Genomic DNA, 16,706 nt, shown 5'->3' with positions numbered 1-16,706 from the left:
AACACATTAGTGTGAGGTGACAAAAATACTGTAAGATACTCACTGACTTCATGAGATGCAGGAAATTTCCATGACTCATTTTATGGCAGCATATATTAAGTTTGAAAAACATGGATAACAACCCCCCAAGCATTAAAGCATAAAGATATATATATATGCCTTAAAACATGAATTCCATGAGAAATAATAAATATGAGCCTAAATATATATAAAACTAGCCTCAATCCTTTGCTGGACTTGAACCTTAAAGACTATGGAGTGACACATCAGAAAAAAATGTTTAAACTGATAAGTGGATACATGTATGGATAAAAGCAGTTACTCACAAATCCAAAGAATTGCTGCAGTATACCTCATTTTAAATAGCTGGTAGATTTAAGGATAATATTTTCAATTCATTATTTTCAGTTGAACAGAATAGAGCAGACTATTTCAGTTGCAAGGGATCTACAAAAATCATCTAGTCCAAGTGCCAGATCCATTCAGTGCTCACCAAAAGATAAAGCATGTTGTTAAAGGCATTTTCCAAATGCTTTTTAAATGCTAACAGGCTTGGGGCATTGACCACCTCTGCAGAAAGCCTGTTCCAGTGTTTGACAACCCTGTCAATAAAGAAATGCTTCCTGATGTCCAGTCTAAACCTCCCCTGGTGCAGCTTTGAAGTATTCCCATGCATCCTATGGCTCTCCTCGGGAAGCTGTAGAGAGTAATGAGGTTGCCCCTCAGCCTCCTTTTCTCCAAATGAGACAAGCCCAACATCCTTCTCATAGAATGTTCCCCCATTGTTCCCAGATTAAAGCTCTTGAGTATTCCAGTTTAAAGCATCTTACCTATGAAAATACTTTATATTCAATTTCATACAGAATACTTATGGTATTTAGAAGTAAGTATTCTTTCAAACTTTCAAAAGGAAGGCAAAGGCTTAGAAAAGACAACTGTTACAGAAATCATTGGGTTTTTTCAGATGAGAATATTTCATCTTTAAGAATAATGAATTGAAAGAAGTGCTTCTGTTATTGCTTCCTTCTAGTAGCTGAAAATATTTTACATACCTGGACTGTGAAGCTAGAAGAAGGAGCTAAACTGTATTTAATTTTTAATCCAGGAGAAGATTTTAGGCTCAGTTTAGCTGCCCACACAAGGTTGTTTTCATGTCATCTGAGATCCTATGAAATCTCTTGCCTGGCTTCCAGGTACTGTTGCATAAAAGCACGGTCTCCCATTGATCTCGTGTAGTGTTCCTGACCTAAACTCACTTTAGTTTTATAGCTGTTGCAAAGCTCAGGTTTTCTTTTGGTTCTGATCATCTGGGATATGATCTTTTTGATATAAAGATACTACAGCTGGATTTCATTACCTGTCTATAACTCAAGGCCAGATACTTGTTTTATATATTCCATGATTTACCAGAGCTATCCTGGTCTGCTTCACCAGAAGTACATAATAAGCCTTTATTAATATTTTCAGACTATAATAAATAGGTAATCTTCAACATCTCATGTTTTCCACAGAGAATTGTTTCTCCCCCTGCGCCCGGTGATGTTCTAATTTTTTATATCTTTCTTTTAGGTTGGTTGTTACTTGAAGACCCCTAAGTACCCAATTTGGTTGGTATGCAGTGAAAGCCACTTCAGTGTGCTTTTCTGTTTGGAAAAGGATTTACTAGGTGACTGGAAAACAGAGCAGAGATTTGATCTATATTATTACGATGGCTTGGCCAACCAGGAAGAAGAAATACGTTTAACAGTTGGTATGTACAACTCAGTAACTCTGTGTTTCATCTCTGGTGGTGATATCATCACATCAGAAAGAATCATCCAAAAATACGGACAATGATGGTTTCAGGCATTAAAGATTATTAGTATGTCTATTCCCTAGTTTCTGTGATTAGTTTTGGTGATTAATTGGAAATTAGATTTCGCAGGGGAATTTTGAGGATAAGCTCTTGAAAGGGTTAAGCGTGAGCATGTGCTACTTTATACAGACTAGTAAATCAGTGACACTGATTTCCAAGGAACAGATTATGATCTGGCCTATTCATGCTCCCAGGACTATAAACCATATTTAACTACTCCCATTCTCCATCACATCTTCTCACATCATTTCTACAGGCAGAAGGTGCAAGTCTCCTGTTCCTCAACCCTACATACCTGGACTAAAATGAGCAGAGAGGGTGAGGAAGCATGAAATCCTTGTCTCCAAACCCAGCTACTTCAGAAAACAGCAGTGATCTGCTAACAAAATCTAGTCTCGTAACTGCTTGTAAGCATACCTGGAAATACAAGCATGCAAAAGATCTTGCCAAATTATGCAGCTGTTTTTACAGCAGTTATCTATTTCTCCAACTGGAAGGCATTCAGATGAGAAGTTTTCTGATGCTTAGAAAGCTCCTACTTATTGCCATATTAAGATATTCTTGACCGCTAAATTCCTATTTGCTAATAATATTCTAATCTTTTGTTATCTTTCCTTCAATATGTTTATACAATCTAATCAAATTCCTTCTCAGTCTTAAGAAGCCACTCTATTGTCGTCCAGTCTTTAAAAATCAGCTGTCTGTATTCCTTGTTTGCATCTATATTCTGGCTCTTGGACAGGATGAGTTATACATGAGTGTTGTATGTTCTAATTGAGCCCATGTGGCAAAGCTGTTTGTATGGTGGGAGTGCTGGGTGCTTTGGCATCTCACAAGATTTGGTAATGAATTCAATAGTCTTTCTGCCTGTTATTTATCCTCTTGTTTTAATTAAAATCCCTGTTATTCTATTGTAGTGATCACATTATATACTATCTCAAAAAAATGTCTAACCTTTACAGGACTATAGTTGCCAACTGGTTCCCACATGGGCTGTCCCAGCTAAAAGATTCTTTGTAAGTGATACCGTTGATATAGTTCAGCATAGGAGAGACTGAGACACATTTTTTCCTGTTATGTTGTGTCTTGTAACATACAGTCCAAAACAAATGTCTTTCTCTGTCTTTTCATCATTAATAAATCAGGAACATTTACAAAATCTATAGCTACCAAGCACTCAGATCCCTGGATGAGAAAGTGCTCAGAGTATGTATGAATTTTTCACTTTACTGCTCAACCTGTCACGGAATATCTGCATAATTCTCCTCAAAGCCTAAACAATGATAGGTAGATATCTTCTTCTTGTAGCTATAGCCTCTTCCAGCAGTGTGTCCTAGTAAATCTTTTGTTATCTGTGAAATACTGCAAAACGATGTAAATTGCAAATAATTTCATCATTCCAGGGAAATGCTGTCCCAGTTCTGGCTGTACAGTAGTAATCTTTTGTTAGGTCTGGAGAAAGACTGAAATAACATCCAAAAGGAAACATTGATCATACATCTAAACCTTGCATGCAGTACCAGATGGAAATATCAGAATGCTAAGTGTTACTGGTATTTCCATCGTGGAAATATCAACAAGCTATGATGGTTAGGCGTGTTACCTTGAGATATGACGTAAAGTCCTGGGTGCTGCACAGCCATATCTCACTGGTGCTGCATAGCAAAATTGTTTGCTTTTGACTAGCAGGAAAGTGAATTCCTTGAAATAGGAATCTTGTTTATAATTAGGAAAATCACAATCAGAGTCACATTTCAGGAAATCTTGATATTACAGTGGGAAAGAAAGGTGAAAAAAGCCAGAAAGTAAGAGTAGAATTACATTTTGGGGGTAATAACAATTGCTACTTTATATTGAGAATTTGCCCTGCTTCTCAAGCTCATAACCATTTGCCAAAATGTACACAAGAAATATGGAGTTCCTTCCTAAAAGCAGGCAATTCCTGCTGGTGAATTCAACATACTATCCTACACAGATAAAGTCTCTTTAATCCTTTCCATTGGGGCAGAAATTTCTGACAGACAAAGCAAGCAAACCAGTGTATCTAAATTAATAACCCTCTGCATTTTGCTCATCTTTTTTTTGTCAGATTTTTAGGGACTGGGTGGAGATTCCATGGTTTTTGTTATATGTCACAGAGAGTACTTGCATGAAAGAGTGCATTGCACAGTTCATAGAGATACCACTCATCCTTTCTAATATGTGCTATGTTAACATTTACAATATGATGTCTCCAAGTGAACATTCGGGGAACTTTTGTACAATCTGTTTTAATAAATCCTTCTTATATCTCATTGGTGCATACTTTCAAGTCAGTACCCTGTTAAAGATGTTTTCAAAAAGCAGCTGAATAATTGCTAGGAAGAATGTAACTGAATTTCTCAGAATATTCTTCCAGAGTCATAGACACTATCCGCAGCCCCTTTGCAGATCCCACAGAAGGTAGCACTAGCAATGAAATTAGCAGAGGTTCAAACACTGGAGGCGGCGGCTTCTAGGGAAGGCTGGTATGTTGATTACAGCTCTCTTCCAGAACAGTTTTATCGCAGTTAAGATGAGATTGTTCAATGTGCAAAAGTCTTCTGGAAAGGTGACTAATACACCATGGCTTCTGGTGACTAATACATCCTAAGGTTGCCATTTAAATTATGAGCAGTATTTCTTCTCTCAGTGATTGTTCAGATTCCACTCTTTTGAATCCGTGCTCATCATATCTCCTGAATAGCAAGTTTGTCTGTAACTGCTGGCACTCAGATTCTCACTACAATTAGCTTAGAATTTAAGTGGAGATACAAGAGATCGTATCCATATCCTTCTTGCTGTTGGTGACTCCAAGATGGAAGAGCATAACTTCAATATCGCTTATGCCAAATGAGTTGTATAAAACACTTTAATGCACTTTGTTAATGAATTAACTTGGCTAAATGTCCCTTGCCTGCCCATGAAAGATACACCTTAGTGATACTTTTTTTCCTATTCCTTTGTATGAAAAGCCTCCATTCAAACCTCTGGGTTGGAAGAATTCAAGTCTAAAAATGACAAAATTCAGCAAGTTGGCAATGAAGGGGAAAGGCAGCCATCCCATATGCTGTCCTGCTACCAGTAGTATGGTCAGGACAGTGGCTGTTGCTTCTCACTCTGCGAGAAGACCCAGAACATCAGTATCAAGAATACCTAGAGGGGTCCAAATACTCTTGGAAGCTTCTAACGAACCATTATAAACTCTTCAGTATTGGGATAAAAGAGGCCCTTTGAAACTTAAAAGATTCCTCTAGGTTCCTGAGGATCTAGGAGAAAACTGCCAGTACTTTATGTACTTTTAAATACTGTCTTTTTCCTACTGCTGCAGCCCTTACAGCCATTCAGTTTTCTTCATGTTTTTGTACTGACAAGATCAAGAAGCAAGGGAGAGCCAGGTTCTCTCTATGACATGAGAAAGCCAGATATAACTGAGATTAGGAGCTGTGAATGTAAGAGCAATTGCCTCCCATCCTGTCTACATCAGTCTCACTGAAGCAGACCCATATCCTACACCCTGTCTTGGCATCGTTTGTTGCTTGCAACCTACCCATTGGCTGGATGACAGACAGAAAAGAAGAAAAAGAAAAAACCCTAGTCTGCTGCAGTTTGAAATGTTTCACTCCAAAACAGGAAACAGCTGAGCAGACTGACATCCAAGCTGGTTGCAGGATGTTTTCTCCCTGGGAAGTTCAGCGACTACTTTCACTGTTGACAGATCCAGTGTCTGAGACACTGACCTCTCTGTTTTCCCTGGAACAGTGCAATTGCCTCTCCGTCCCAAAGGAATGCTCGCAGCCTGTGGTAGCTCTCTTATAGCCAACACAACATTGTCTTCTCCCATCTCCGTGTTACTTGCTCAACAGTCAAGGGACAATCTTCTTTTCCAGGGTGAAAGAAAACCCAGTTTGGACTGGATTTGGAGTTTCCTATTCAAGTGTAAGACTACTGCCATCCTTAGTAGTTGAGTAATGAAAATTGCTTTCTTAGTAATTACGACATCAATTGCAAAATAAAAACCTCATGACAGCCCTCCATAATATTCTTTCATCTAATCCATGTTTTTTCCTGAAACCATCTCTATATTAATAACCTAACCTCGGTCAGGGCGTGAGTCTGAACACTGTTCCACTATCATCCTTACTGTTAAGTAGTCAGTACAATCCTGGACAAATTTCTGGCCCAGAATAACTAACACTGGGCACAGTCTGGGGCTCATTCGCCACAGCATTTGCATTCAGACATGCCCTTTCAGCCTTTAGCCTGCCATCACACGACGAGGCAGCAGACTGATAGCTGAAAGAGTTCAAGAGATGACAAAGCAGTGAGTGCCACTGCCCACTCTAAGGTCAGCTATACAGTCCCTGCTGTTTGCAAAGAGCCATGGCCGTGGGGTCTGCTCTGGGCATTCCTGGCCCTGTCTGGGGCCGCTCTGTTCAGATAGTGTAAACGAGGGCATGAAATGGCATTCAAATGCCAGCAGGGCTCACCTTCCAGGGTGTTTCAGTCCAAAGTAGATACGTGCCTATTGTGGGCTAAGAGGTTTATGGTATGAGTGGAAGTCCTTCGCTTCCATGGGTGGAGTTTCTAGAAGCTACTGCAGTATTCTATATGAATAGAAAAATGGTGCAGCCGCTAATAATGTCTAATATGTCTCTGCAGACACAACTCAGATGTGCGCTGAAGATAAAGAAAACGATCTTACTCCTCCGCTTGAGCACTGTATTAGGACAAAGTAAGTGAAACTACAGTTTTTCATACAGATATATTCAGTTTTTTGCATAAATAATACATGTAAGGCTGGAGTGCGGTAAAAAAATATTGCAGCAAGTAACCTTGCAAAATTACTGCTTAAAAATCAGAAAGAATCTGAATAGGCCAAGCTGTGATAATATGTAGTATACATTTAATTGTGTGTTACTGTAGTTAACGTCAAACTGGCTGAGATGTTCACTTCATTCTTAGAGGAAATCTTATTACATCACAAGAATTGACTGAGCCTAATTCAGTTTGAGATCACAACTTGATTTCAATAGATCTAAATTTAGATTCCCAAGGGTGATTGATTCCTCTTGTAGGGGTATAATGAGAAAAGGAGAAAATTTCTTCCAATTTCATCAGTCTTTTCTGAAAAATATAATTGCACTGGGTTACTTGGGTACCACTTTTGATGCGTGAAGCCCTGTGCTCAATGGTCTTAGCTTTCTCAAACTTTCCATGTGTCTATGGGCAGCACAGAGTTTCTCAAGATCACAAAACACTGTGTCTTGTGAAGTCATTCTTGACAGTTCTCAGGTCATATTCTCTGCTTAAATACAAGGCTAGTTCCTGTCATGTTAGGATTTTCATGGCCATTTTGAGGTCTATATGTTATTAAATGATGGACTTATAAGCAATTTATCCAAGTCATACTGAAGTTAACGAGAACATTTTCAGTTTAGTTAGACATGAAAGAAGCAAAATGAAGAAATTTAACTGGGTAGAAAAATCAGCTTTATATCAACTCCATCAGCATGACTTTGAAAGCTGCTATCTGGGTATCTTTGGAGCAAGAAGTAAAAGCCTCATTGTCAAAGACCGTAACATTTGTTAAATCAGCAAGCCAAGCAGCTTCATATTTCTCTTGTAATTTCCCTCCTCTCCTTGCCACAATTTATCCTGTAATAAAACAGAAAGAAAAAGAAAAAGAAAAAAAAAGACAATGGCTGCCAAACAGTGTGTTCATGTAGGGCTGCCATTATAAAGTTACAGAAAAGTAGAAGAGGCATCCTGTGACATGACAGCAGTGACATTAGTTGGGCTTCCCGCACATACAGATTGTATTGATTCCTTGGATCCAGTGACACATAAGCATGACTACAAACCAAAATAAATAATATATAGCCTCAGAAACCCACACGGTGGGGGTGAATAATGCATGCAATGACTTAAAGTTATCTTAGAACATCTTCCATTGCTGGCATTGTATCAAAGTTATACAGTTTTCACAATGGTGATGTTTGTTTATTTTAAATTCCCTGCTTTAATCTACTGGAGAAGTAAATTACCAGAAAATTCCAGTGTCAATTTATTTTGTTTGTACCATTCTCAGGACTGTCTGATTTACCCTGATCAGTCTGGCTCCTTGTTTTCAGTGCTATCCATTTGCTTTGAGGGTATTTATTTTAGCATGGCCTTGCTGCTAAAGGCTTTTCATGTTATATTTTTCCTTTTTGTTCTAAGAACTTTTTCTTCCAATTATGAAGCAGCACATAAGGAAAAGTAAAAACAAACCAAACTAACCAATATTTTAACAAATTGGGAGATAAGAAAGAAATGTTTTCTATCATACAATTATGGAAAACACTCCTCAACTTAATTTTAAGTACAGCAAGCAAAGATCCATTACTTATTTTGACCAAGCATTCATGTTGAATCTTCTTATCAATGAACTTATTTTGATGATTTCTCATCAAAAAATGCAGGAAAATTTCTCAGGAAGTATCGATAATTTCCTAGTCTGAACAATCGAAACTGAGAAGACTCACTGTTGTTTCCAAATGTTTACTGGGGTTTTTCCTTCTCATTCACATGACCCAGTTCTGTTTTAATCCATGAAAAGCCTTAGCCATTGTTTACCCCAATACCTGAACACCATCATCCTGTAATGCATAGAGTTATATGCCTAACATCTGTCTGCTGTTTGTTCTCTTATCCCTCCCAAAGGGAAAACTGCATATTTAATAGACTGTTTCTGTATTTAGTTTTTTTCATTGTTATTATTATTATCAGGGAAGGGTTGTTTTCCTTCTGCAGGAGGAGGAGGCTCATGTTTTTAGTTCTTATTCTATAAAATGTTAGATAAGCAAGATCTGAGTTTAAAACAGGTAACATTTCAGATGGCTGGCATGGCTAGTCACCCACAGGTATCACTTTAACCTGCCGGCTCCCAGCACAAGAGTCAGTACAAGTACATGCGCTTTTATTGTGGCTTTCAGCCCTAGACATCTGTAGAAGCAGTGAGATTCTGACCAAGGGATGTCTGGAATGTACATCCCTGGGTTGTTTGGGAGATGCCATGCAGACATCTTATCCCATTCTTCTATGAATATTCTTCTACCTCAATCACGATCCTTGGCATCTCCCTGCACTGGCGGAAATAACATCTGTTAGCCCTGCCTGAGGGGAATAAACCTTTGATCTGATATTATAATCTGAATTCAGTGGTATATTTTCTTAACCCTCTAGCATCAGCTTTCCTCTGTGGTGGTGAGGCTGCATGATATATTAGTTTATCTGTTTGGCTTTGAAGTGACACATCCGGTGGAAATTTAGTGGATAAGAGGAGAGCATGGGCATTTCATCCCAAATTGTTGGTGTCCTCTAAAACAATACCAAATTATTAATACAAGAGAGAGTCTCCAAATGTTATTCCAGACTGATCATTCTTCAGTGCCTGAACCAGTTCCTCTTGGGTTCCCATTAACTCCAGGACCCTTGGGTAAGGTTGTAGTTGAACCAGATGGGTCAAATGTAGTTTTCATTTTGCTAATCTGATAAATTATAACTGAATCAGCGGTTATTTTTTGAAATATGAAATTGAAATATGAAAAAAAAATTGAAATTTTTTGAAATAAATGAAAAATCAGCTTCCATTTGAATTACATTGTGGCAGGATAGTTTGAGGAAATTATCATGCTGCATTGCCTGGATGGTTTTCTTTTGGTCTGTAAATAAAAGACATGTTCAGCACCTGTGAGTGATGCTCCTCACTATTTGACACCTTTTCTTGTGAAGATTCAGTAGGTGAAAATAGTTATGAACTTTTTTTTAAAAAAAAAAAAACAACTTTTTTTGCTCCATAGGAGCAAACATCCAAAGACTCCTTTTTGGTCTACAAATGGCTCAGCAGATATGGTTTGAAAATAAACAAAGACAGTAAGGCTTGTTATGAAAGTTACCCTGAGTCCTGCTTCAATATATCGTTTTCTGCTGAAGATCTTTAATTACCCTTATAAGATGGAAGGTGGTGCCTTGGAAAGGTTGTACACAAGATAAGGGATGATTTGATGCCATTACCTGAAAAATCCGATGGGGACAGAAAGTGTTGTTCTACTCCCCACTTACATTTGGTTCTTCTGGGGGTGGAAAACTGGCAGGGACAGTTCTCACCACAGGCAAATGCCAGACTAAGTCGAATATACCCAACTAGAACATATTCTGCTTTTAGCTTCAGATGTGGGGCATCACTGCTATGTATTCTTACCAAGTCCTGGGATGAGGACTTAGTCTGTCTGATTTTTTTTAATTTTTATTTTCTCAGCAAAATAAAAAAAAAAAAGGAAAGAAAAAATTCACAACAGCCCTCAGATGGTCACTTCCTTTGATACTTTGCAGTGAATACAGCATAAATTCAGCCTTTGGTTTAGTTTTACACTTAACTGATTTTAGTCAGGGAAGGGACTGAGCTGCCATACCCTTGCTGACACATTCTTTCCCCAGTGGCAGAAAGAATGTGGCAGTCTGGCAACTCACTGTTGTCTCCGCCCCCCCCCCCCCCCCCCCCCCCCCCCCCCCCCGCCGCGAGTCTTACTACTGTTGCACATGTACTCTGAGACAGATTTTCAAAACAGATATAAATACTTAGATGCTGGGAATGCACCAGTTTAGTTCTCAGAAGATGTAGCCCATGAACTTGCGAACATGAGAAATGCCACAGACAAGGGTGCAATTCATGCAGCGAATGACTGGCTGTACAGTAAGTTGACTCAGTTCAGCACAGTGAGGTCACTGGAGAGCATCACCCTGCTTTCACCAAGTCTTTGTTCAGATCTTTGTCTTCTGCCATGATTTGAAGACACATTTGGCAACAAATGCAGGACTGATAGCTTCTTTGTATTCAGTGTTGGTCACATTCCTGGAGTAGCAGCCAGTATAGAGACAGGAACTAAAAATGTGGGGCTTGTGCACACGTGTGTGGAACATTGTTCGCGGTATATATCTTTAGTGTTTTTCTAAAGAAGGCATGAGGGCAGAAAAAAAGCAAACCTCAGCATAGGAAAAGCAAAACATTGCCATTAAAATGAGCCAATACCTCCAAGAAATCACAGTCAGCAGCAAAGATGGCTGCTAAATGAAATTATCTGGTCTCAGGGTCTGAGAGACACAGAGTTCCTAATCGGAAGCCTGCCTGTATAGGAGTGTGCAAATTGCCTAGTAACAGCTGAGACTGAGCATTCTGATTATATAGGGTTAATTCTTGTACCCATCTTGGGGATTCCCTACGGTCTCTGCAACACATAAGTACTTGTTCTGAATTAGCTGCTGCTGGGGACTCTCTCTTGCCTAGAAGAGAGTAGAGGAAGGGTAAGGAGGCTGACCTCCAAACGTGGCACCTAAAATTAGGGAGCACAAGTACCTCACTTCTGTTATTTCCCTTTGAGAAGATGTGATTAATTATCCCAAATGAGTCCGTCCTAATCTCTTTAAGGTTCATTGGATGGTTGAGGGGTGTTGGGTTGCCTCTCCAATGACCTGGTTAACTGATGGATGTGAAACGATTGCTTTCATTTCTAGGTGGCAAGGAGCTGTTATTGACTGGAATGGCACAGAACCGATCTTGTGACCGAGCTGACCTGCATTTTATTTGTAAAGACAAAAAGGAAATGACTGAATTAGCACATTCCTATTCCCACCAATACAGGAAATAGAACAAGAATTGTGAAGTTTACGATGAGGAAGAATGACATGGTTTACAGGCTGGAAGAGTTTCACCTCAATCACCTCGTGCTTCAGATATTTTGCTTATAATATAAACAACACTTACGTAAATTCCTTGTCACTGCCTTTAACATACAGCTTCTGAGAGCAGACTGATTTTCCACCACCAAATCAAGGTTACAGATGAAGCAGTGAAGTCGTCAATGTCCCCTTGAGGTCTCTTTCTGGATCCACTCTGTATCCTGCAATTGTTTGAAAGCATCTGATGAAAGATGGTGAACAGATGATTTCTGTCACCGTACATGCCTTCTCTGTACTGCCTAGTTCTTCCCCTACAAAACTCCAGTGCAAGTAAAAAATATCATCCAAGAAATACATATTCACTTCTTTACCTGATATTAGTAAGTCTTGTTTTGCACTAAACAGATTGGCAACCATATGGAATTTTCAGATAGCCTGACCTAGATGAAGTTCTTGCTGTGTCATAAAATTTACAGCAAGCATTGTGGTTTTGTGTTACCAGAATAATAACACTAGTATGTTCCTTATACTGGGTGCAATTGCTGTGTAACCGTGCCTCACACTGATGTTCATTTTCCTTTCTGGATGAGAGGTAGCTCTATCAGTATCTTTGCACTTATGCCATTGTAACTACTTACACACTAGGGTTTATTTACACCAAAATGATAGATCAGATCTGTGGTTTACTTCTTCATAATTTCAAGAAAGCAGAAAAGCTGTTAGGTTTAAAATTTAAATGATCCCTATCTGTGATAGATACTCATTTTCATGATGAAATAAAATATATGTACTGAAATAATGTACTGTGGAGATGTATCATGAAGTACTGAAACAGCAGTTTGTATTCTGAAATGAATTCTTTAACTGACATATTTTGGCAACACTTAACCAAAATTGGAACAAGTTACTGAAGATTCGAAAAAATGCCTTTGAAAAAAGGCAGATAAATGGTGTTTCTAGAAGTATTCCTCTCTCTTGAGAGTGAATATTTCATGAAAGTTTAATAAAGAACTTTTACTTGCTGATATTTATCTTAACACCTTCTTCCTAGTCAGTATGCAAAATCCTCTGAGTCCTGATAAACTAGTTGCTCTTTCTAAAATCAGTTCCCAAGAAAAAAATCAGTGTCCTGTGGTGTGTAGTGTGGAGATACCAAAGTGGCTATGCAAATATAGATCTCTGGGAATTAGCATTTGAGCTAGATTTGTAAACCAACCTGAATTTAAGCCATAATGGAGTACCAGAAAGGTTTATATAGTCTCTGATGAACATGTCTCCCCCTTTGCTTCCCACATCAAACTATCTATATGCAGTAAAGCACCTCAGAGTTTCAGTCATTTTAATTTTATTTAATTCAGTGTAATGTAATTTGTTTGGTTTACATCAGATAGGCAAACTTCTTTAAACTTTGTGAGATTCAGATCTCCCATTCAGCCTCTGAGGCACAGGCAGCATCAGATCTGAGCTCATTCCTGGCTCTACTACAGGAATGTTACACGGCTTTTGGCAAACCCTTGCACCTTTGTGTATCTAGGGATATGTTTGTACTGTCAGCTATAGGTGGACTCAGCACTGCCTTTAGGATACACTTATCATCCATACTTCAGGCACTCCAGTTTCCCAGGAAGAGCTTGCCTCAATGGGAGCTGCAGTGTTTCTGGGAGTGGGACATCCCAAACAGTCAAAGATCCCAGACCCCAGACTTTGTTCCTCTTGACATTTCTATGAACTATAGTTGACGCTTTGTTTCATGAAGCAGATACAGTTTGATTTTCCCACCTACCTCACAGGGCATCTGTAACGTAAAATAAGATTTTTTACAGAATCATTTGGACAGAAAATAGTGTAGGGATGAAAAACGATGGAAGATTTTTGGAACCAAGTTTAACAAAAGATTCCTTTCTGGATTTTCCAGTCTAGTAAACCTACATCATTTACTCTAAAGCAGTGCTTTAAAGTATGACAGTTTGGAGATTGTAACTTCCACCCCCTGATAGAAGAGCAGCAGAGATAGGTGTTTATCTGGGGAAGGAGGGAGCTGCCTTGTGACAGGCCAGATTTCATCTGACTGAAGTATGGATGTTGACAGTGCAGATGTGCTCAGAGGAGCTGTTCTCTGTTCAGAGGAGGGGAGGTACCATGGTGTGATGTATCTTTAGGATGAGAAGAACTGTGCTCCAGATTGTGGGATGATGAGTACAAAGGGAGACCAAGAGGACTACCTCAAGTGGATTTCACCCATGGGGATGCCAGGATTTTTCAGGGTATAAGAGTACAGATTAGTGATCAGGGCTTGGAAATAGATTGTATTTTATGGTTTATCTTGGAAGTTAAATGAAGATGAGGAGAGGCCCTGAAGTCTGACCCTTTTTCTGAAGTTTTTTTTTGGCTGCAAGTAACTTTGAGGCTCCGTCATCACTGGTTATGGAGAATATTTTTGTTCAAACTTAATTTCTATGACAGCAGAACCTCAGTGAGACAGATTTTTCTCACCTGTTATCTGTCATTTTGTCCACCTATCTTTGTTGTGCAAAGTCCACCTGTCATCTGTTTAAGATGAACTAACTGTACATTCACCTGTGCTCTTGCTCACAACACCAGAAATAAAGCATTTGGACAACTTCACCAAGCCACCGCCTATATAGGGTATTTCCACCAAGCTGGAGCACTGAGAACCTCAGCATTGCTAAGCCCCTTCCACCATCCTTACTCCTGGAGCCTAAAAGCAGTACCTTCTTTCACCAGGGTTCAGTGCCAGTGTCCTTACTAGGTGAGAGAGGTGGCTTTTGAGATTTGCTAGGGCATCCTTCGGTAAGGAAGAAATGTTCCTGAAGAAACTAGAACATTAATTTAGATCTAGTTCTTCTCTAGAAAAATGCCAGAGCAATACCTCAATCCCTATCTGCATCAAGAAGAAGACTTGCATATTTTTATTCAATATAAAGTGCCAGAAGTTATTTCCCTTAAGACTTTACAGGGATTTTTGAGTCAATCAGACAAGGCAATGCAAAATGTTATACGGCAATGCAAAAACCTCTGCACAAATCTGTGTAGAATCATATCCTGTTCGAGCGGCATGCGTCTTTTTTTTTTTTTTTTAAATTATGTTTTCCTCTTCATTGTTTCTTGTATTCTTTTTCATTGCTCAATGAATGTGACTTCCTGAAATGAACAAAACAGCAACCATTTGATAATTGAGCATTAAAAGACACTGGTGACATTGGCACTTAGTCTGCATGATGTCTTAATTTCATTCTCTTTTCTTCTGTGGCATTAAAAAATATACCTTCTGCTGATAACTGATCCCTTAGCTAACAACAGACATGGCATGTTGTGTACGTAGATGAATATGTAAGTAGAGGAACTATTTTGGTAAGGTGTCGTACGTATCACCTTTGTACAAAATGTATATTTAACTTTGTCTTGTACAGAATGTCCCATACCAATAAAACATTTAAAGCAATGGTAATAGTAAAAGCCCAGATTTCCTTCTCATTTTTTTAATAATTCATTTGCTAATGGGGTTTAATCTGGGAGACTAGATTATAAATGTTTCATGGGCCTCATCAAGTCATTGGAATAATAATGAGAATTTAGGCCGCCTCTTCTGTGAGAGGAACCATAGCACAGTCGGAGTGGGATAAAGTTGCCCACGCTGACCTCAGTGGTGTTGCACCTAGGCAGCTGCAGATGCTTAAACCAACGAGTCTGAAGCTAGTTTAAAGCATGAGGTACTCTCTGACTCCATGTACACACGTCCGCCATGCTCTGTTTGAAACCCACCCAAATGGCAGTAAAAACTGCAAAGATCTCTGTTACTTGTCCTTGTTTAGTCTGATGAGAGTCGCATCACCCTGATCAAAACCAGAGCAGAAGCAGTCACGGTGCGGTTTTGTTGGGAGTCTGGGTGGGATGGGTGTGTGCCTACACTGAGTAGGTTTTTGGGGCATCCACGGGTCTACCGTAAGGCAGAAAAAGCAGCATTATAGCAGCAAACACTTCTGAAAAAGTTATCATTGTGGGTAAAATTCAGACTTAATCTGACAAACCTGCTGGTGTTTTTTTTTCCTATGTAACTGCCCTCACGCTGGTCAAATCTGGGAAAACTGAGATATGACTGACTATCATGAATGAATCTCTGCTGTCGCTATGTGCTTTGTTCCCAGATAAAGCAAAAATGCCAGCTTAAATCTGTTGTTTTCAAGCCTTCACTTTTCTGAGGCAGATTTACTTCTGGTTTTATCCCAAACGTATCTAATGGGCTAATGTGAAATGACAGGAAATGGTCACTTCAGCAATCAGAGGAAAGCTGAAGAGCTTGGAAAAATGACACAGCCACCAGCCAAGTTCTGCAGGAGTGAAAAGTGGCTTAGGGGCTTGAAAGATCGCATTGCTGAAACAGGACCTGATCTTCTGGTGGTGGTTGGGAGCTCCATTAAATGGGGAGGACCTCACATCACTGTGGTGTTTTTGAAAATGCAGGTACCAATTTTTTGAAGGTGTAAAATAGTTCTTTAAAGTGCCTACACAATTTAGGGTATGATTATAAAAACGTAATATGATAGAAAATACGGGTTTACATCATTTCAGTAACTATCATTCTCCTGTCCCGGGATAAGTTTACTATGGAAACTGCCCTGAATTATTTCCCACTGACCATACCTGCTACGTGGGCAGTTATTGTTGAGGAGATGCTAAAAAGTTAACCCACACCAAAGTTTGTCCTGTAATAACTTGCCTCTTCAGTTCATATTTGTAGAAACATAAAACTGAAGAATCAAGCACCAAAGCCTTTATGACCGATGTGCATTATTTTATTTTTCTTTCATCAGTAAGTTCCTGTAGGAAACATAGAAGTTTCTTCATGGAAAGGAAATGATTGCTCCTGGATGTCCATACGATCCACAGCCGTCTGCTGCACAACCTAAGGAAAATTCTTCCCGTTAAGAACACTTTATATACTAGCATTCTTCATTTATTTGTTTTCATTGGCTAAAAGATAATAAATCCAACTTTAGCTCTGAAATAAGGAAGCAGTTTCTCCTTAGCAGCTTTGTTTATAAAACTAGAGAAGGAAAAAGGGCATTTTCAATCAGGTATTTTATTTGTCATT

The 16,706-nt window shown here is 39.1% G+C and overlaps 1 protein-coding gene across 1 annotated transcript in view; it reads left to right on the top strand.

Moving 5' to 3' along the window:
* MINDY4 (MINDY lysine 48 deubiquitinase 4) overlaps positions 1 to 15,057 on the top strand; it is an 82,430-nt gene extending 67,373 nt beyond the window's left edge. The window contains exons 16-18 of the mRNA XM_037386778.1: positions 1,570 to 1,750; positions 6,536 to 6,608; positions 11,429 to 15,057. Of these exons, the coding sequence (XP_037242675.1) occupies positions 1,570 to 1,750; positions 6,536 to 6,608; positions 11,429 to 11,477 (303 nt within the window). The 3' untranslated portion in view covers positions 11,478 to 15,057. The remainder of the gene's footprint in view (positions 1 to 1,569; positions 1,751 to 6,535; positions 6,609 to 11,428) is intronic.
* The last annotated feature ends 1,649 nt before the right edge of the window (positions 15,058 to 16,706 follow it).

Source organism: Falco rusticolus, chromosome 4 (assembly GCF_015220075.1).
Source record: "Falco rusticolus isolate bFalRus1 chromosome 4, bFalRus1.pri, whole genome shotgun sequence".
Taxonomy (NCBI): domain Eukaryota; kingdom Metazoa; phylum Chordata; class Aves; order Falconiformes; family Falconidae; genus Falco; species Falco rusticolus.
Note: the sequence above shows the minus strand (reverse complement) of the source record. Positions and strands in the feature narration are given on the sequence as shown.